The 23,632-nt window shown below is 35.4% G+C and overlaps 1 protein-coding gene across 1 annotated transcript in view; it reads left to right on the top strand.

Annotated features, from left to right (window-relative positions):
• The first annotated feature begins 2,317 nt into the window (after positions 1 to 2,317).
• The window catches only part of LOC124364137 (protein Wnt-6), a 54,931-nt gene continuing 33,616 nt past the window's right edge, over positions 2,318 to 23,632 (top strand). The window contains exon 1 of the mRNA XM_046819365.1: positions 2,318 to 2,445. Within this exon, the coding sequence (XP_046675321.1) occupies positions 2,384 to 2,445 (62 nt within the window). The 5' untranslated portion in view covers positions 2,318 to 2,383. The remainder of the gene's footprint in view (positions 2,446 to 23,632) is intronic.

The raw sequence follows: 23,632 nt of genomic DNA, 5'->3' as shown, positions 1-23,632 counted from the left end.
GATTCTGTATAAGGTATAACGATGCATAGTTTTCTCCATCTATTTTCGTTATCAAAATTACTTAAGATTAATCTTCTTGCATAGAGTTATGAAAACTTAAGTTCACTTTCATTTTATCTTACTTATATCGTACCAATAAAATTTATCTATTCCATTCTATAACCCTTGGGACAACGCATTCTCTCAGCTATGCAAAAACTGCAATATACTGAAAAATAATTCTAATGTAAAACATGTTTTGTTCACTTTTTAATTATTAGACTCGCTGAATCTACATCCTGACAATGAAAAGTTTTACTTTTTAAAAACACATTTGAAAGATGTTAAAACCAATCACTTTTGCATCACTCAAGATGCAGGAATTCTCCCATTTGTGTATACATATCGCCTTCTTAGGCTTAATAGGTATTAACATCAAATTTTGTCTAGAGACTAATTCTTCTTCTTAAGGTAAAACAGATGAGACATCGGCACGACAGGACTTTGAATTGATTGTCCATATGAGGCATTCTGCAAATTGAATGCGAACAGGTTTAACAGGAATAACAGTCGGGTTTACAGGAATTCTTCATCCACGATGTGACATAATTCTGCACTCACAGTCCTTCTCTTGTAAATTAAATTCAGTCTTGAATTTTCTAATTGGTTCCGTCATCTGTTTACTCTAATGATTTTCAATTTAACTTTTGATGGGTAAGAGAGTTTGGTTCACGAGTCCTGTATTGTGTTATGGAAAAACGTATTTTTCTTATCATGACAGAGAAGTTTGCGGTGACAATCCTTCGTGTACATAAACTGCATGTGGGCGAATTTGGCTATTTCGTCGCTTTGTGTCTTTGCAGTGTTTTGGGATATTTCATAGTCGGATGTCCATAGGGATCTTATTTGTGTTCTTAGAAATCTGACAAATTATCAACATGGATTAAGTATTTATGGCACTAAGAAATTTATAATACTATATTGCAACCGCAATTAAAATCAATTATTATAGCCTATTTATGCAGCCTACGTTAGATGATGTGTCTTGTTGTTAACACGTGAAGTTGACAATGCCATGCATATAGATATGTATTACGGCGATAAAACAAACTGATTGATTGATTTAGCAGTTCATTGAGTTCGTTAGTTGAGTCAGACCTCTGCTTTGTTAACACCACGATTGTATTGACAGCTCTTCCCATTTTCCTTATTCTTCTACACTTAGACAATTTTTTTGAAATTCCCTTGTCAAATTTAGATTCCAATTACTTTGCGTTAGTGTTATTGTTTTAACCCTTTTGCATTTGACCTTCGAGATCAAAATTTACGATGCTTACAACTTCAGGCGGCTACTTTCATATGTTTGGGTAATTCTATCTTGTAAGGTATGTTAGTAATGGTAGTTCCTTTTTCTGGTTTCTTGATCTTGCTCTTGAATTTTCCGATGGCATATCACACGTTGAAATTAACGTATCTAAAATTCTGTTATGAATAGTGATTGACCTTTCACGATATCCCAAATCACGCTTGAAGACGCGTGATTTGGGATATTTCACAAACGTATCTAATTGATCAGAATTGTGTTTTTAGAAATCTGACAATAAATCAACAAGGATTTAGGAGATCAATCGTTATTGAGTCAGACCTCTGCTTTGTTAACACCACGATTGTATTAACAGCTCTTCCTGTTTTCCTTGATCTTCTCGATTTTGACAAATTTTTAGAAATTTCCTTAAAAAATGTTCTCTTCTTGAAGATTCCGAATTATTCAGAACCCTTTTGCGTTTGACCTTCTCAAACCAAATTTACGATGCTCACAACTTCAGGTGGCTACTTTCATGTGTTTGAGTAATTCCATCTTGTAATTTTTGTCCTTTTTCTGACTTCTTAATCTTGCTCCTGAACTTTCCGATGGCAAATCGCATGCTGGAATAAACGCATCTAAAACTGTGTTGTGACTCGTGATTGACCTTTGAGTCTTCAAGCGTTCGTGAGGAAAGAAGCGACTTTCCCATGGTTCTAAATTAAAGCGGAATAAAAATAAGAAACCCTTCCAAAAGCGTCACATCTGAGTCGGTGATAATGACCTGGTGAAAATTGATTTGCAGCGGGGCCAATCTTCATAAATAGCAATTAACGGTGGTGCCTTACACGGCGGTCACCTCCCCACCCCCACCGCACCACCCGCTACTTAATCGATTCCATTACCACCTATCGATAAATCAACTAATCTGCAATATACCTATGTGCGTGTGCGGGTGCGGGTGCGGTGCGTGCGTGCGGAGGAGAGAGGCAGTGGAGGGGGTACCACGCGCTCACTCCGCTCAGTTATAGCGTGGCGGTCGGTGAAGCGGCATGTCGTACCTTTTGGTGGTCAGGGAGGGGTAGTAACCCCACCCTCACTATGCAAACCCTCTTCTTCTGCTTCGCCCTTACCTTCGTCACACACATTACAGGAGCATCCTGGTAGGTAACCAATTGTTACTTAAGCGCCGGGGGGTTGCGCCCCCCTCCCGCCCCCCCGTGTCGTGATCGGCGGCCTTGACCCAATTTTCGTTTTTGTTGACCTACTGAAGTTTTTGTACTCTGGGTTGCCGCCTCGATTAAATATTTCTTGTACGCTTCAAACCTTTACTCGGTACTGTACCAGACATAGATTTATTACAATTTCTTTCACCTTTTCCAATTACATGTTTTTGAAAATTAAACAGCAGTCCTATATGAAAATATCCATTTTTACATAAAAGCTAGAAATGTAATTTCAGTCAAATTTAGTTTTGAAACCGTAGTAATAATTTGAGAAGTCTCAGTAATACATTACTTTATTTTATAGTCTTCCAGTGTTCCGATTGTTTCATAGTATTTAGATTTTTTTTATTTACTGTATATACGTTTGTGTGATATGTTAGCTTTAACACTATGTTTGACAAAATGCACTCAATTCTGTACGTTGTTTATCATTTAATGGAATATTTATTATTATTTGACTGTGCGTTAGTATGTTAATGTTTATTAGTGCAGCTTGAATTTGCTCTATTTTGTTGTGCAAGGAACTGATGTGGCCTATTTAAATTTCAACAAAACGTTTTTGTTGTTGAATTAGATATTTGATAAAACACTGTGTTAGCGGTTAGTATACCGTATCGTAGCTGCATCATATCATAGATCCATCATAACATAAAGGGCATATTCAAAACCTTTACCCACTAAGATCCATGATAATGTATGAATTTTATCACCTCAATATTTTACAATATTTTAAGTGAAGTTTTATTGTTTGTGTTTAATGGATTAATTTAAACCACAATGTAATTTCAACGATTACCATTTTCTATCGTTCACGCAATTGAATAACTTTGATTCTGCCATGAAACAAATAAGTAGGCTATGTGTTTATATGCTGCCATGTCAAGTTAATATTATTTCTGTTTCTTAAAGTAGTGTTTAAATGCACCTGTTTCTTAGAACTTGATAAATATTTAATAAATTCAAGAGAATAAAACCTTTTTAATGGCCATCTTGGATGGGTCATCCAAATTGGAGTTAATATCATTTACCGCTATTTCTTTATCTTCAAATCTTTTTTATTGCGACGACAATATTTACATTGTATGGCAAACGTCATGGGGTTTTTTTAATTTCTAAAATTCATACAACTTAATTAATAATTGATACGTTTGAGATTTCTTGTATAAGTAATTTAGTAACTTTACAGCGTTCAGTTAGATTAATTTTGAACGGTTAAAAGGTTACATTGTTGTTGAGACATGCCAGAGTTGTTCGTATTAAAATGTTTTATCACAATAATCATTTAATTGATATCACTTACAAAACCAAAAATCCTACGCGCATTTATTTTCAATCCATTTATTTAATTACTGAAACAAGTATGGAATATTTATTTATAAAGTTTCCTCCATTTTGTTCCCATACATTATTTCCTAGTATAGGTAAATAAATATTTGAGTAATTTCGTAGGAACAAATAGGTAAATGCTAAAATAGCGCACTTGCACCGTGGGGAGGGGGGAGAGTGCAAACCAATTGAAATCAATTCAGTTGAGTTGAATTGTAATCAACTCATATTTCTGGGATGACGCATTCTTGTTTGTTTTTTATATTTCAACGATTTTCCAAACTTACAGAAAACCTTTCATGAAAGTATAGGAAATACAAAGACTTAAAATTTGCCTTAAAATGTTGTCCCGTATCCAACATATATTAACCTGACAGTGAATGTGAATTAAATTTGATTTAAACTGAAAATAATAATATTTTCACTATTTTTAGATGTTACGATTAATTCTTTAGTGATTGATTGATTGATTGACCCGTAACAGCCAAGTGTAGCCTTATGGATGCCAGAATCATGCACAGTATTTACACCTAAGGGTGGTTCTCTTACTTTAAAATCTTGGGCTATTTAAGGTTAAATATAAAGGAGTTTCTAACAAATTCAAATTTAAAAGTTTAAACCATTATTATTCTGGACTTGCATTCCAGTAGGCTACCATGTGTGGTACAATCCCACCAACAACGCCGCGCAAGCGTGGGAATTGGTTGCACCTATATCAGACTTTTCGAACCCTCAGATAGGGTAAAAATAAGCGATGCAAATATACCATTCCTAATGCAGAATTTCTTTTCTAGTTGTTTTATTAAAATTAAAGTGTAACACGGTATCAGCTAGTGAAGTTATCATCAAAAGTATATCCCTATCAATTGGTTTCATTAATTCCTCCCCAAAGTTCGGGAAAAGGGAAAGTTCCCACTGAGTATGCGACAGGTGAGATGTCATGCGGGTAGACAGACAGACGATCGGGTAGAAATGAAAGTTTTACAGCCCCCAGGTAGACAGAAGAGAAATTTGCTACAGTTGTCTATTTAGTGATAGATCGGTTTCGACAGTGCTCAACGAAATCCCGTGCACCACGCTCAAACTCTATTTCGTCTATATGCAAATCTTGTTTTGCTAATGGCGCAGTGTAGTGGGTACGGCGGTTATCGTAAAATAACCGGATTAAGCAACGTCGAGTGTGGCTGCTGCTTGGATGGGTGACCGGTGAGCGATCCTGTCCTTGCAAGCAGCCCGCCTGCCCGGCCATTGGTGGTGGTTCGGAAGTCACCTTTAAGCAGTTGGTCCCCCGTTTAAGTGTTACAGCGAGCTTGTTAGCCCTTACTTCGCCTGGTAAAATATAAATCTTTACTTCACCCTACAAATAAACCGATTCGACTCCATTTATTTATTATTGAAGGACCAACAGAAAGTAGCAAATGTCTTACCAACAAAGTAACCTCATTACAGTACATGTGACACTACTTTATAAAGCTATTTGTTCTGTGACTATATCGTTGCCATCATTGTTACGCTTGTTCGCTACGCTCAGCGAATCCCATGAAGTAACATACACCATCGTCGAACTCAGTGTTCCCAATTTAGATAGTCTTCATACAATATTTCGTCTATAGTTTAGTTCGTGCTCGAATTATTGTGCAGTCAATAGAGAGACTTTGTCAGCTCATAGGGTTTGCTAACGCTCTGCCAATTTGAGTAACAAAATTGTACTATCTCTTGAGTTGCAGACTTTAAAAATTGGAATATAATAATGGTTTTTGTGTAAATAGGAAAAAGGAAGTTTGAATAATGTTGTCATAAATTATTGTATTGAAAACGCAAATTCAATGGTTTCTAGTTTTTAAAGGACCAAGGCATTGAATTTAGACCTGAACCTTATTTCAGCAAGAGTCTAGGTTCAATATGTGTGGGTGACCGCTTAGCGATCCTGTCCTTGCAAGCAGCCCGCCTGCCCGGCCATTGGTGGTGAATTGTATGTCACATTTAAGCCGTTGGTCCCCAACGGATTTAGCAGAATGCCATGGAAACCGCTCAGTGGGTTGGCAAAATTTCTCTTTTACCTGGGTGGGAAGAGGAGTACCTTTTTTCTGAAGAACACCTTATTGATTTTTTCTTTCGACCTCACCGAAGCCTGTTACGCGACTTAGCAACTCTTGATTATAACAAAGAAAATAGTCAACAAATGTACATAAAAACCGCAGGATGTCTCAAGAAATAATTTATTTGTACACTTAAACCATCCATAGGATTTAGCAGAATGTCATGGAAACCACTCAAAAGGTTGGCACAATTTCTCTTTTACCTGGGTGGGAAGAGGAGTACCTTTTTTCTGAAGAACACCTTATTGATTTTTTCATTCAACCTCACCGAAGCCTCTCACTCGACGAGCTTTTGCATACCCTAACCGTGTTAAAATGGCTGACAACGTACATAGAATGTTACAGAATAAACATAATGAAGAACGTTCTTTAGTAAAAGATAATTACATATAAACACCAGAGCAGAAATATTTCTTATCGCTTTATAAGTGCAAATACTTCTTCGGACGGTAGTATTCACCAAATTATACCTGCGGCTGTGAAAAAATCAACAGATAATTGTATTTGTCCTATTCCAAACGTGTTTTGAGATCGGCTATGGCAGTGTTTAATTGTCGGTATCGTTGGGTTTCATGGTAATGTTTAAAAACTCACTTTTTTAATATTTAAAACTGGTTCATAGGCTATTGTTTCCTCGTAAATTTAATTTATTTTCTCTTTGTCTAAATGAAAACGTCAGACATTCGATTTAATATGATTTGTTATAGAAACACAAACGCGTTTGAAACTTTGGTGATCTTCGTGAAGAAAAACAAGCTCATTTGTTGTGCGTTCCTCTATTTTTAGATGATCTGACCAGACAGTTGCTTGTAAATTTTACGTTTTCATATGTTTTGTGAAGGTGGCCACATAACCAAACCCGTTGGAAAATTTTAAAAGAAGTACAATCAATACATCTTGAAAAAAACTATTTTTGGATGAAACATTGTCCTATTTGTTAAACACGCAAATTTTAAAGTCTGTATGTTTGATCAATATGATTTTATTTATGTTGTTACATCAGTGTCAACATTTGCCCAGTAAAGTCTGGCGTATTTGTTGGGCAAAAAACAAAAACAAAAAAAATCTAGGGTAAAATTTAACATTGCTGACCTGAGTTCAATACGTTAATTAGCTAGACGAAGTAACGTATTTGAATATAAATAATTATAAAATACTTGCTGTATTAAAGTGAAAAATGTAAAATTCGCGGAACCCCAAAAAAATTATCTTTGCTGTAGTTTTTTCCACGGTGTAGGCAATTTCACGCCGCACCTGTTTGCTTCAGAGGTGACCGTTTTCCAAAATCACAATGGACACTCCAACAATTTAAATTATCTTTTTGCTCTGAAACTGGATACAACTATGGAACATGTTCAAAAACCTTATATCTCTCCAAAACATCCATTTTCGAAATCAAACTTATATATTATCGTATTGCTGGATATATTGCGATATATACATGTATACATATATACATATATTAATGTATTTATACATTAATATGTTTGTCCTTATAACATGACGCTACGCTCAGGCCATCTTTAAAATATACATTGTATTTATTATTTTTAAGCTATTCTTTGCATGATCATGTTAAATTTAACTGCAGCTGCCGAAAAAACTGCACCTTTTTCTGCAGGAACACATGTAAATTATAATATTTTATAGCTTTCTTAGACGTTTATATCTGATAGTCTAGATTTGCTTAATTGTGGCGCTATCATGGGATGTTACTCATTCTCCACACTGGAACTGGAGGCATTCAAATACTTACTAATCTTTGAACAATAATTATAACGACTGTATTTATTAGTTTAAATTACATTTTTAGTGGATAAAGTATCATTAAATAAGTTTAAATTTAGCGGAATCTGATCTTAAAGTTTACTTACCACGTACCGTTATATGTTCTCAAACGTTGCAGTGTATTTGCTAAATAGCCTTAAATTTTATGCTTGCGTTGTTGAAGTAACTCAAGAAACACATTCATTTAACACATGCGTTATTATACTTATTAGAACTTAGCCTATAACAGCTTATTACAATTTCACATGCAACTAAGAGATAAGGGAACATTGTAATTGATTGGATTGTACCCATGCAGCCACGACAGTTGAAATAGAAAATGCTAGGCACTATTATTTTGATAACGAATCAAACATGGACTACCGCAGGGATCTGTCTTGGACCCGGTGTTATTTACTTAATATTTAAAAGTCCACTTTTTCAACACAGTATTAAACTCTCAGTTGATCATTTCCGTTGAGACTTTGGTAGTTCCAAGTCAAACTAACGAAAAATCTAATTAGTTTTTACAATTTTTGGAACTGTTAAATGTGGTCAATGATTAGTACATTTATTTTATCATTAATATTGATATAAATCCCGCTGTTTTGTAATTGCATGTGCATCAGCGGTTTTGAATCTTAGTTTTCTCTACGAACAAATTCAGAAACGAGATCTTTTTCCATATTTCATCCCACTTCTACCCACGCCGGGGTTATGTTTGCAGTCTGTGAACACGTTGACGCAGACATCAACACAAACCGGTACACTACCAGACAGAGACCGGTGGTTAATATACCAGCACCTCTCGGCCTGTAGGTGCTGGTAATTACAAGGGATGCTCCTAATAACAGCCTGCTGAAGATTTAGTGAGCCGGATCGCACTGCCGTATTGGTGTGTATGGGTGTGCGCGTGCGTGTGTCCCGGCCTAATTGAATTGTGGGCTTCCAGCCGCTCGCTCCGTGCCGACATTTGATACGGCAAATTTCAACACAAGGCCCGTGAATGCTTGTCCGTTGAGGAGGCTGTTTCGTTTTTTGATGTCTGTTGGCCCTCGCACTGTTTCATCACTTTGTGATCTCTGAATTCAAAGGGAGTAGTGGTAGACTGTTGTGGGAAAACTTGTCTTATAATACATGTACACATGCTGTCTCGTCTGAATGGAATTAGCCTCGGGCATTCTAAACAAACCTCATCGTGATTTTAATGACATTTGGCATCGTTCAGTCATACCAGATAGCAGTAACGCAACGTTTCGAGATATGCTATCTGACCTCTTCCTCAGGTGAAAAACACACACACTCTAAGTTAAAATAAACAAATAGTATCAGAGCATTGTTACACGCTTAAGTCAGGACCTGAGGAAGAGTTCGTACTACAGATCTCGAATCGTAGTGTTACTGATTCCTTGCATTACTGAACGATGGAAAATGTTCAGAAAATCCTGTTCTCTTCACTATCCTCCCATCGCCAAAAACATAATTCAAACGGATAAACACATTCATATCATGATTTGGTACTAATGATAAGTTTAGCTGTTCAACCTCAAACTATTCTTTATTTGAAGTTTGTTTTTGACGATGGAAGGATTGTGAAGGAAACAGGATTTTTCCTGACATTTGCCATCGGTTTCGAGATATAAATAACTAATCTAACACATAATTACAAACTAGAGTAAAATAAACAAATCATACCAGAGCGTTGTGACACGCGTAAGTCGGGAATCACAACCACCATGTTGTTTGTCAACTTCACTAACTTTAAAACATGCACTAAAAACTAAACACAACACTAATTATTAAAACTGAACTACAGAATACAGGTCACAATAGGTGTGCTTTCGCCGACCAACCACCTACGACTCTAACATTATCCGTTCATTCGAAAAACAAATATCAACAAACAAATATTGAAATTTCCAGGAAGAGTCCTATTATCTTTATTCTTTTGATAAGCATTATCTAAAACTCCATCGTTATCGATTCAATGAATGGCCTACATTCAAGTCCGCATTGGATTATGCCCTTTTGGATAAAGAAGAAACGTGTATCTATCAACAAATCAAAGTAGATACGCTATAAAAAAACACATAAGCTGTGGCGGCAATGTATTTAATAAATATGCCACGTTAGCTTACGTGTTGTGTTTCTTTGCATAAACGAAATTATCGTACTGAATCCGTACAATTTTACATATAGCCTATAACGAAAAAAATTAATAAAAAATTTAAAACCGTAACCAAGTGAGAACAAAAATGTAACCGATCGAGGAACCAAAAAGTAAGTACGTGACGTACTGGCGTAAACTGCCAAAGAGTATTCCATTGAGATTTGGTTTAAAGCATGTTCAACTAAACGTAACTCCTTTTGCAAATTGTAAAGTAATGACGCAAATATTTTGGCCTTGGAATCTTAAACTTCAAAACTAGTTTTCCTTAATTTTTGTCGAAATATTTCGTCAGTACGTTTTGTACCACTAGTATTTGTACCTTCTAACAATTTGACTTTACTATCCAAAGTTCCATTCCACGTTAAACACTCAAAGGTATTATCATGGAATAACAATTTTATTTAATGATTATAAAACCAATGATTTACTAACCATCAAAAGTTTCATTTTTTCCAATATTTCAAATTTTCTGATAAAAACGAATTTGAATTTCCTTGTCATACTTTCAAAATTCTCGAAATAACGAAACCGTCAATAAATGTTTATTCTTCTATTCCCAACATATCTAATCCACCACTGATCTATATTCCTTATCCCCTTCGTCCCGCGAGAGCATTATCCCCAAATCCCCAACCTCCTGCCCAGCAGAGTCCCGGGAGCTCGCCCAGTTTATGTATCCGTGTTAACGAGAACTGGCCTCCTCTATCCATCTCCGCCTACCCTGACACAATGGTTTTATCAATCATGCGGTGCTAATTGTAATTGCCTTCCCGATATGGTCATCTAACTGACCGCCATCTATCACCCTGATTGGGCTGCTCTCTCGATCTCGTCTCCTCTGGCCCCATACGTCATCCGTCCTCGGACAATCTTGTCCTGGATTCTTTCCAGAGGATGTGCAGGTGCTTTTGTTCTCATACTGTAACACGTCACTCGGCATTCCTGTCCCTCTAAATTTTATTGTCCAAGAACAGAAAGCCAATTTGGATTGCATAAGCACACACCCTGGTTTCCTTAGAATAGATCATTGTTTTCTAAGATTGAAAACAATCGTCAGCCACGTTAGCTGTGGTGGAGGTCGTAATGAGAGGATATGGAAAGGGTTAAAAATATGAAATAATTTTTTTTTTGTCAAATTATATTTGTTATAGGATCACACACTTAAAATCGACCGACAGACACAAAAAAGAAGTAGTTATATCACCGTAAGACTATTAGATAAATAGACTGAAAGTCGCTGCTGTGAAGGTCTATAAATGGTTACCAGACGTTGATCTAACATTGTATTACTTTTCGGTTTGTTTCAAGTTAATAAAACATATCAGCTGAAATTCATTATCATTCCCCAATTTTGAAACTTTACCAAAACGTCTGACTAGCGATTATTGTATTAGGAGAACGTTGTCTATGAATTTGACGAAAAACTCAGATTGTGTGCTCATATAATGCAAATTTCACTCATCATAAAACAAAACTCATGCATATTGTTAGTCCCTTAAACGCACTCTTAAACACAAAAATAATGTAAACCTTCCTGCTCATTCTACAATTAAAAAATATAGCCTATGTTTTTTAATTGTAGAACAAACCTTATTAACATCCATTCTGACACTGTTAAATTTGAATCAAATCTCAAAATATTCAAAATTCATGAATTGTGTAAATAACTAAAAATATGGTATTAACTTGTCAAACGGTTCCAAAATATTGTTAAAATAATTTGTTGTTAAAACTGAAAACATTGTTGGAACAGTTGAAAAGCCTTTGTTGACTATCTACAGACACTTTTGGTCCCTGGGGCCAAATTAACCCAAACAGCAAGTCAGTTTTGCGTTATACATATTGTAATGATGTACTATTTGTTTTTTCATGTCCATCGGGATAACTATATAAAAAATCTGCAGTTATTAATTAAATAAATCGGTTTTTTTTTTACAAACGTATTGATCTACATTCCAACCTAGCTTCACTAAAGAGTTTGTAGAGCATTTATTAGATCTCGAGCAAACTATGATTGTTCTTATTATTACTGTAGTGAACTAATTAAGACAGGTAATTGTTGCTTCGGTTATAAATTGCTATTTGTCCAAACATTTTACTATCGTTGATAAAGTAACAGTGCGGTACTGTTCTATTCTTTCGAAGTAGCTTAAATACTTCCTATGTGCTTTTAAATAGGTCACCTGATTTCAAGATATCGTTACCTTTTAGCGATGTGTTTAATGAGTTTTGCTTCAAAAATTAAAAAGTTTTGTAAGCTATCTTAGGACCTAGATCCCGAAAGTAGACTTTTTTGGACCAATGCATATAGAACGCAGTCTTTTTATACCTGAGGGATTTTCTAAAGGTTAAGAACCCCCCCCCCCTATACATTATATTATTATCTAACAAATAGTTACCTAATTATATAATTGCTATATCATTAATACAGTTTTATAATAAAATATAATATGATTAATAATTTAATTTTTACAGCAAAATTGTATTTTATTTATAATTTATATTTAAATTGTATTACTTTGTTTCCCCAATAGTTTGGTTATTCATATTGAAGTAAATACAGTATTCAATGATAACCACAACCTTAAAGTTCCACAGCTTATCTCAACTAAAATAAAAATATATTTACTTTTGAAACATGATATAGAAATTTACAATAATACCTAACACAGTATATTGCTATATAACACAGGTATATTTGCAACTCCACTTTAAACATCATCATGTACTCGTTTGTTTAAAGTTTGCGTGATGTAGTATGACGTAGGTGGTTGGTCAACAAATGCAGACGTATTGTGACCTGTATTCTGTAGTTCAGTTTTAATAATTAGTGTTGTGTATAGTATTTCAATTAATTCCATGTTTTAGAGTTAGTGAAGTTTACACACAACATGGAGGTTGTGATTCCTGACATAGGCGTGTCACAATGCTCTGGTATGGTTTGTTTATTTTAACCTAGTTTGTAATTATGTTAGGTTAGTTATTCACCTGAAGAAGAGATCAGATTGCAGAGCTCGAAACGTAGTGTTACTGATTTTCCGTTTCACTTAACAATGGCAAATGTCCGAAACAATCCTGTTTCCTTCATAATTTATATTTCTATTTCAAATGAATAATCTAGTCGCTGTACGTCAAATTTCCGTTTTAGTACGTCTAAAGTACATTTTGGCCGTTACATGATTTAAATTCTTCTTCCATTCAATCTTAAATCTCCAATTTCCAACAAGTTTATTAGTAAAAGAAAATTTGCTTATTCGGTTCATGTAGGAGGGTTGATTCGCGGGTGGAGTAGTGGGGGATTTTCATTAAATACGACTGGGCGTATCCAAAAGAAAGACGTATGTGTGGTCCATATGCTAATGGTCCATGAAGGTTGTTCCATGTTTTTGAGTTTGTGAATAAAATAGAAAACTTTATTGTTCATTGCCATATTACAATGTTTCACATCGTATAAAAATACTATTCCTTAAACTGCTTGTGATAAGTTATCACATTCCCAATTTATAAGAAAGGATCCCAGCATGGATTTAAAATGTCGATTGTCAGGACAGTTCTTTTTAGGTTCAAACACGATATTAGACATTTTTGGTCCAAAATATGGAAATAGGTTTGACAAAAAGGAGGTAGGCCTAATAATTAAGATTCTTCTCACAAAAAAACTTTCTCTTCGTATGAGGACCAGATAATCCTCTACGAAAAACTCAGGCCAAAGAGGATTAAAAAACCGTCCGTGAAGTTCGTATCAAAGTGAAGAAGAAGAAGATCATAAAGAATCAATCCCGCTAAACCTATTTTCCGCGCCATCTCTCGTCGCCCGCGCCCAGCTGGCCTCATTACCAGCTGATCACAAAGTGAGATGAGAACAGCTGATGTCCATTACACTTCACGGCTTGCGCAACCGCACTGCAAGATTGCGCAACAATGTGTCTATTTTCGCGTCACACACTGCAGAACCGCCACTTCCAGGCGATGATACTGTGCGAGACAGTCTAGGCGCGTCTTGGCCAATTAGCTGCAAATACAATGTGCACCAGACTGCAGTGGACTATCGGTTCTAGATACAGCCTACACGTAGTTACAAAATAGTCGACAAATGGTTTACTGAACTATCAGTTTAGGTATATACGGAAACGTCACGAAAATGACCCTATCACTATACTGGACTATCAGTTTAGGTATATATGAAACGTTAAGAAAATGGTCATATCTTACTACACTGGACTATCAGTTCTAGTATACACGTAACGTCACGAAAATTATCATATCTTACTGCACTGGACTATCAGTTTAGGTATACACGAAACGTTACGAAAATGACCCTATCTTACTACACTGGACTATCAGTTTAGGTATATATGAAACGTTAAGAAAATGGTCATATCTTACTACACTGGACTATCAGTTCTAGTATACACGTAACGTCACGAAAATAATCATATCTCACTACTACACTGGACTATTAGTTCTAGGTATACACGAAACGTCACGAAAATGGTCCTATATCTTACTACACTGGACTATCAGTTCTAGTATACACGTAACGTCACGAAAATTATCATATCTTACTACACTGGACTATCAGTTTAGGTATACACGAAACGTTACGAAAATGACCCTATCTTACTACACTGGACTATCAGTTTAGGTATACACGAAACGTTAAGAAAATGGTCATATCTTACTACACTGGACTATCAGTTCTACACGTAAACGTCACGAAAATGATCATATCTTACTACACTGGACTATTAGTTCTAGGTATACACGAAACGTCACGAAAATGGTCCTATCTTACTACACTGGACTATCAGTTCTAGTATACACGTAACGTCACGAAAATGGTCATATCTTACTGCACTGGACTATCAGTTCTGGTATACACGTAACGTCACGAAAATGGTCATATCTTACTGCACTGGACTATCAGTTTAGGTATACACGAAACGTTACGAAAATGACCCTATCTTACTACACTGGACTATTAGTTTAGGTATACACGAAACGTTACGAAAATGACCCTATCTTACTACACTGGACTATTAGTTTAGGTATACACGAAACGTTACGAAAATGACCCTATCTTACTACACTGGACTATCAGTTTAGGTATACACGAAACGTTACGAAAATGACCCTATCTTACTACACTGGACTATTAGTTCTAGGTTTACACGTAACTTCAAAAAAAATTATGGTTGCCTGTAAAGTCGGTTTTACGGGCGAAGATTTTTACGTGACAACGTCTTTTTCTCGGTAGAATATTTATTGATATGAATATTATTAAATTGCACAATAGGAACAAGGAATTGAATGAAAATAAGAATTGCACAAATTTTAACTATAGAAATATATTTTGTTTACTAAAACATTGTACATAATTTGAAATTAATTAAAATTTGTTATTGTAAATGGTAAAGTTGAATAAAACATTTACTAAAATTGGAATTTGAAATTCTTGCTAAACACAGTTAAATTCTAACTCCGCGCGTGGTGATTGGTCGGTTTAGTTCGTTTGTTTGGTCGCACTGTTATGACAGGTTAGAGGTTATAATTTGTTATTTTAAATGTTTGACTAGCAATACGCGCTGTTTCTTCTCAATCGACTGAATTACGATTGATTGCAGAGTGATTTAAACTAATAATTTACTTAACACTATCAACATTTGTCAATAGTATGACATAACCTATAAACTCAGTTTCTCAACTTTTGTGTCAATCTAACAATTAATCAATAAATCATAGTTTACGATAATGAAATATCAGTGTACAATTATTTACCTTTATTGTTGTAGTTGTTGTAAATGACGAATCTAAGCACTCCACATTTTCACGAATAAACATAGTTATCTGCTTTATCCCGTGCGGCGGACCCACAGTTATCTGCTTTATCCCGTGCGGATCCCGTGCGGAGGACTCACTGGACGGGCATCGTAACGTTACCGGGCGTTACACTTTTTCATGAGTGACTCCGAGCCGCAACCTAATTTAAGACGTTGTCACGTCAAAAATTATCATATCTTACTACACTGGACTATCGGTTTAGGTATTCACGGAAACGTCACGAAAATGGTCCTATCTTACTACACTGGACTATCAGTTTAGGTATTCACGGAAACGTCACGAAAATGGTCCTATCTTACTACACTGGACTATCAGTTCTAGTATACACGTAACGTCACGAAAATGGTCATATCTTACTGCACTGGACTATCAGTTCTAGTATACACGTAACGTCACGAAAATGGTCATATCTTACTGCACTGGACTATCAGTTTAGGTATATATAAAACCTTACGAGAATGGTCACATTTTATTACACTGGACTATCAGTTTAGGTATTCACGAACATGGTCCTATACCTCGTACTATACTAGACTATCAGTTCTAGGTATACACGTAACGTCACAAAAATGATCTTATCTTACTACTACACTGGACTATCAGTTCTAGTATACACAAAATGTCACGAAACTGTCTTGATTATTCTTTATAATTTTGGTGCGATCATACTTCCAGTGAAAAAAATGATATTTTAGTCCGATTCCTTGTTATAGCGTAATAATACATTCGTGTAATCACTTTGGGTATACATTTAAATACTTTTTTTGGTAACTAATTTTAGTATTTCTTTCCTGAGGACAAAATGAGAAAATCTTTTTGACCTTTCCTAGAGACTTTGTAAATATTTAAAGTAGTAATCAAGATCACAGAAACATTTCTGAAGATAAGAACAAAATATGACTGTTGTATACCTTGTTTTCTTAAATAATGCTTTCTTGATTAAAAGGTCATTTCCTAAAGATACATTTTGATAATAATACTATTTCCCTAAGGAATAACCTTTAGTTAAACAGTCAAAATGCGTATAATTGACACAAAAGCCACATCTTTATCATCAAACGTATCTTTTGGGACTGGTTGGGAAACTTCCAGAAATTGCCTATAATAATTTCTCATGCACAATCAAATGAATATATTTATATTTTTTGTCATCATGGTTATTTTAAAAGGGCTTATCTTTGAAATGTATTGATTAATAAATACACCCAACAAAATAATGCAAAGTTTATACCCATATAAAGACGTTCTCATAAGCTACACATACATACTGAATTTAAATATACCAAAACAATTATAAATACGTTCTCTAGCATGCCTCTAATTTGCATCTTTATCGCGATGCTTTAATACAATCTTTATACGTTTGAAGTTGCCAGATACGAACGGTTTGGAGGAATTTTGTGTTTTATGTTTCAAAAATAAAAATATTTCTGGGACCTAAGTGTGTTAAAAATGTACACCAGAATTGTGCAAATTGGACCAATGGTTAAGTTTTTCCAAACGTATCAGTAAATATGTGAGTGAACACGCTTTCAGGTGTGTAAAAAACCTACACTTTTTGGAATTCGAAAATTCAAAATCTATTTTTTCAAGTAAGCTGAAGAAGTAGCTTTACTCCGTGTCAGTGCAACATTTTATTGGTACCAAATACACGACTGATCTGAAAAAGTAATTATTTTTAATCGATTACAAAATTATGGATCAGTAGTGCGATGGCTTGCTATACAGGGTGAGTATAGCAGCCAAACCAAACGAGGTAGATTATTCGTAACAACTTAAACCCCCCTATTTCCACCCCAAAGAATTTGGAGAAATTATTTTGAGATCTCTAAAACTCCCAAAAGGGTAGTTTTTGGGGTTTAGGGGTGGTTTTTGGAAAATTTTCAAATGTAAAGGTATGTTGAGTTATACCTCATTTTCAAAGGCATTTCTTCACTAATTATTTTGATACAAAACGTTTGAACCTATCTTGTCACTTATGTACAGGGTACACCAAAACGTTAAAAAAATCAGTGGTTTGTGGGTAAATTAATTGCAACTACCTGCACAAATGTAGAGAGACGACATTTTTATTCAAAACTAATGATGAGACGGCTTATCGAAAAATATCATCAAATGCCACCCTACCCCAAAATTTTCACATTTTAAAAATACATAGAATTTTGAAATACTTAACAGCCCCAATCTTTAAAATTCAAATAGCAACCTAGGTTCTGTTGTACATAATTAGAAAGGTCTTTAAAAAATAAACATTTTCTACATTTAAAGTTTGTCTCTATCTCCAATGGTTTCAAAACTGTAGTACAGAGGTAAGGTATTGAGGTGATTAAAGTCTCCTACGATGTTTAGGCAGCGTGCGAAGTGACGCGTTTCATATACAAAGAAGAGTTGTCGATACCGCCGAACTGACCCGCTCACTAACGCACGCGCCCGCACGCACACACACGCACACTTTGATCGTACTCGCGTTATTTCCAGCCTGCCGGACGTTCACACATGCAGAAATATTGCACGCGTGTCTGTCCCCCTTCACCCCTCCCCACCGCACATCTCCACGCCGTATATCTACTTTGGTCATGGTAAATCTCAGAATTGTGTACGACTAATCCACCCACCCCTCTTTATAGAGTAAGTGGACTGGGTCATGTTTAATTAGTAACGCTTACAATACAATAGAATTGCAATGTAAGATATTATATTTTACAATTAATTTGAATTTTTTCAAATTTATCGTTTTCTGAAAACTGCAGTACGATATAAGTGACGGCCACATCATAGCATTTCTGTTTTGTTAGATTGTGACTTTGATGAAATTAAGCTTTGATGAATTAAATTTTACTAACTGAAATTAGACTTTTATATACAAAAATGTATCTTATAATTTTCATATAATGATAATAGGATTTCGGGAATTTGCCATTGATGTGTGTTACAAAAATTTAAAGCTAGGTTTCTAGGATGGGAATCCATCCTCTTCGTCAGGTGACAAAAATCCGTGAGGCATAAGGTTATTTTTGTGTGCCTGTAGGCACGTAAAAAAATTTAAAAATCTGTGTGATTTTTTCGTACAAACTTATTTACTTGTTTTATCCATGGTACTGGTGTGTTCATCATCAAATGTGTACTAGATGCTTTAATTTTTGTGCGTTCTTAAGGTTTTTCAAGACCCGGTGAAGATGGTAGATTACAATCCTTGAAACATAATGTTCTATTTTGGAACATGTAACTGTGACAAAGTTTTACCACCCTTTCAATACAATTTGAGTCCTGATTGCACAACTGACAACTTCCTTTACAATCCTGAACAATCATAACAACAATCCATAAACTTCTTCTCAAATTCTTTCCAGATGCTTACCGGTGCCGTACATTTAAAACCTAGCCTAAGTTCCTTCTGGGATTTTCAAACATTCCTTCGTCTTCAGCTCAGCCAAGGCGCCTAGAGAGCTGTGAATATTAAATACAAATTCTAACCGATTGCTCCACTTATTTCGATACTTCGCAAATTCATCATCTTGGCAGACCACGTAGCTATGGCCAATGGCGCAGTGTAGTGGGTACGGCGGTTATCGCGAGATAAACGAATCAAGCAACGTCGGGCGTGGCTGCTGCTTGGATGGGTGACCGCTGAGCGATCCTTGCCTTGCAAGCAGCCCGCCTGCCCGAACATACCGTCTTGTGGTTCGGAACTCACCTTTTAGCAGTTGGTCTTCAGGTTATAAGTGTTAGAGAGGGCTTCTTAGCGCTAACTTCGCCTGGTAAAATGAAACATTACTTAAACTTTTAACAGAGCCCATCCACTTCCTACTATAATAACAATTTCAAAACCCCTAATCCTATCGCATGGGCCCTTTTTTCTAAATCTACTTCTTCCATTGTGAATAGAGGGACATAAACACAATATTTTAGACAACAGTGAACATTTTACAACGTGTTTTTACAAATAGCCTACGTGCTTGGGGTTTCATACATTTTAATGTCAGTGACTTGGATGACGTGAAAGAACAAAATAGCCAAACCTATCTTGTGATAGTTCCCAACAAGAATGAAGACTCTAGCCTAGTTTTAGCCTTAAATGTCAGTTACCATCGACCAAGGCAAACTGTTGACACGACACCTTATCGATCCTGGGCGTGTCGGAGTACTGTCCTGTCCTATATACTTACGTTACATTATAATGAGGAAACACATTACAGGTTATTAATTTTTGTTTTGTAATACAACTATTATTCAATTAAATACTGAAAAACGGTTTCCTTTCAATTTTTTCTAATAGGACATTTAGATTTAGTAACATTTAAGGGTCAAACTAACCTCTTGTTACCTTTAAAGGAGCAGGGGGAGGGGTAGTTTTGTAAATTTTTAATTTATTTTTATAACATCACAATAGAGCCCAATAAATGTATACCATTACATGTAAACAGACTCATAGTTCTAATTTTGTTTCGAAATTCATCAGCAGTTTATATTAGGCAGAGTATTTTTTATAGACAGGAGGATTTGTTTTTATTCATTTTATGCTCCTTTTCATTAAATGATCCCAGAATGTTTTCCGAAAATAAATACATTACACTGAGTATAAATAGGGTTCACATGATACACACTCGTCATAATTTATGGTTAGATTAAATAGTTTCTCTAAAGACTGTTATAGCAAAATCAGTTTTTTTTCTATTGTTACTATTTAAACATATTTATTCTTCTTAAAAAATCGTACGGTTAAGGCCAATTAAATACTTTAAACTATAAATGAGAAATATGATTTCGAATTATTCACACACATCGTACAACCTCAGTATATGCTTAAATTAGTTGTTATTTGAATATTCTATATCCTTTGCTAACAAAACATAAATAGTAAAAGGTTAATAAAAGCATATAAGCTAAAATAATAAAATAAACCCTAATGCAAGTAGATAAGCCTGAAACACTTCAGTTAGCCCCTCCTAGTTTATTATGTATCTAAATCTTAGTTAATTTTCCATACGGATATTAAAATTTTCCATCGTCAAGTTGTACAGATATATAAACACGACGTTTCAGAACAGACATCTGCTCTTTTCCTCAGGTGTGAAACCACAACGTAAATTTAAGCGTGCATTAGTAAACAAATTGTGTAGCCTATATGTATATGAATCCCATATCTTGCGAAACAATACAAATAAAAAGAAAATTATCCTGTAAGAAAGAATTCACGTTTTTTTTACATTTTGTTGAATTGCCGATGTAAAAGTAGGAAATCCTGAGTATCCAACAAATATAGCAGTTTTTAAAATATTTTAGGTTCACTTTTGTCTCTAATATGAAATTTATAATGCTTTAATTTCTCAAAATAATAATTTTCCTTCGTATATTAATTGAATTGTCAAATACTCATGAACAAATTTAATGTATAATTCTAATACCGGTAACAATTAAATGTAGTTTGAAACTCAGAAAAATAAGCAGTAAGTGTTGAAGTGAGTTTCCTAGCTCAGCAGAGAGCGTGTGTGGGCTCAGTACGAACCATGACAGCAGCGCTGTCTCGCGGCAGTCAGCATAATTAGACCAGATTTATAGTAACTCCGCGTCGCCGCCGTCGAAAGCGCGGGCTTTGTCCACAGATAACACTTGCAATTCGAAACAGTTTTGATAAGATTTAAACGCGAGGTTATCTGATTGTGGTGGCAGTGAGCAATGTGAAGTGCAGTGGCAGTGGCTGTGGCTGTGGCAGCGCGCTGTGCGCATGCGCAGGCCCGACGGGCTCGTTACTCGACACAGAGCGCTCTAGCGGTAATGCGCTCAACTACAATGCGCTGCTCTGTAAACATTGAGAACAAACTTAACAAGATAACGAAAGTGAAGTATTACAGATATGAATATTTGTTCTTGTCTACTTTATTTTACACGAACATGAACAAACTTATTAAAACGCAAAACTGTTAATATATACAATGATGATTAATTACATTTTCCTTAGGAATAATTGCTAATAAATATTAAGATAAACGATTTGTTACTAAATTTTAATTGATACTTTTTCTTGAAGTTGAGTATTTAGTCAGTAGATGATAATACTCCATAATTGTTTTTTGTGTTTTCGAATCGTTTTGGGTTTCCTGTTTATTTTGATGGAAAATGGTTTGTTTCATAATTATTGTATTTCTTTTCAACAACTGTGAAACCAAACTACCATTATTCATATTTTTATAGCAATTTTGTAAGGTTTAGAATAATCATTAATTGATTTTTTACTGATTTGTTTCACAAATGTATTGTCACTTTACGTAAATTTTTTAAGCTAAAAAGTGTCAGTTTTTAGATATGTAGACTTTTATCTCTGGACATATTCCATAATCAAATAATCTACTACAAGTTGACAAACTCCTTTTCATAAATTCTGCACTGAAGAAAAGAGAGGTCTAATAGTTTAAAGCAACTTTACATCCAACTTGATTTCCTTGTTTTTCCTTTTTTAGCGTGTTATTATGAAAGTATATTCAGGGTATTTAGAATGTCAAACATGAAAACTAAACTAAAAATAAATTTATTTAATTCCCAAATAACTGAACTGGATGACGATTTTCTGGTGGGGGGGGGAGGTAGGGATTAATATTTTTTGTCTAGTTTACACTGTGTACCAGAAAAAGAAAATGTTACGTTTATTTTACTAAAAAAGTAGGCATTATCTACTATAGCTTTAGTTTGAAGTTTAGCCAATCATAAACGAAACATAGGCTTACTAGAGAAATACACTAATTGGAAAAAATGACTGAGTCCATGAAACGGCCATGTAGATCGGATATCACAAGGTTTTGAGTATGGTTTTGGAGTTATTGTGAAAGAGAATCTAGTTTTGATCCATAATCCCATGGTTCTGAATCCACGTGAAACTGAAAAGTTTAATTGGTTCGCAGGGGTGTACCTAGAGGATAATGGTGGATCAAGAACCCCGAAATTTCGTTTCACCATATGAATATTTTCAAATAGAAATTTACACGCTCGTGTATAGATATTTAATTATTTTTACTACCTTTTATTTTTAATAAGAACATACGTTCCTCCATCATTACCTCAAATTCTTTGGTGCTATTGATCATCATGTTGTCTCATCCTCAGTTCAGTCACTGCCCCAAGAAGACGATCAGTGCTCGCGGATGAGGATCAGAGTCGGAAGAAGATTCGTATTTTCTTTTTAATACGAACATACGTTCCTTCATCATTACCGCAAATTCTTTGGTGTTATTGATTATCACGTTGTCTCATCCTTAGTTCAGTCACTGCCCCAAGAAGACGATCGTTGCTCTCGGAAGAGAATCAGAGTCGGAAGAAGATTCGTATTCTCTTTTTAATACGAACATACGTTCCTCCATCACTTATCCGCAAATTCTTTGATGCTCATCATGGTGTTTCATCCTCTATTGATCATCATGTTGTCTCATCCTCAGTTCAGTCACTGCCCCAAGGAGACGATCGTTGCTCTCGGAAGAGGATCAGAGACGGAAGAAGTGCGGATGTTTTTGTACCCGAAGAGGTTTCGGTAATCTCTGCTGTTACCCGGGTCGCTGGTTCTACAAACACTAAACCGTGAAGCGACCTTTTCAGCTAGTTTGCTCACCATTAAATACTGGGAAAACAACAAATATTGTAGGAGCTCTCTGCTCACAATGAGTAGGTTAGCGCCTTGTTTGCAGCAGGCGCGGGCCCGGGGCAGGGCGTAGTGCTGTTTGGGTAGGCGCGCCCGGGACCCCACTACACTGTTATACATATAAAAACACTTTAGCCTACAGTGATCTTCGGCCGGTTTTCTCACGGATTAGTTCTTAAGCCGCAGTCTTTTGGGTTCCCAAGTTCTGTTATTATAAGACATTAGGGAGTTTTTGGTGGATTCCAATGTTTGTGAACTGTTTTATGTATTATTTATTTTTATTTGTGTTTTTAA

This window comes from Homalodisca vitripennis, chromosome 6 (assembly GCF_021130785.1).
Source record: "Homalodisca vitripennis isolate AUS2020 chromosome 6, UT_GWSS_2.1, whole genome shotgun sequence".
NCBI lineage: Eukaryota > Metazoa > Arthropoda > Insecta > Hemiptera > Cicadellidae > Homalodisca > Homalodisca vitripennis.
Note: the sequence above shows the minus strand (reverse complement) of the source record. Positions and strands in the feature narration are given on the sequence as shown.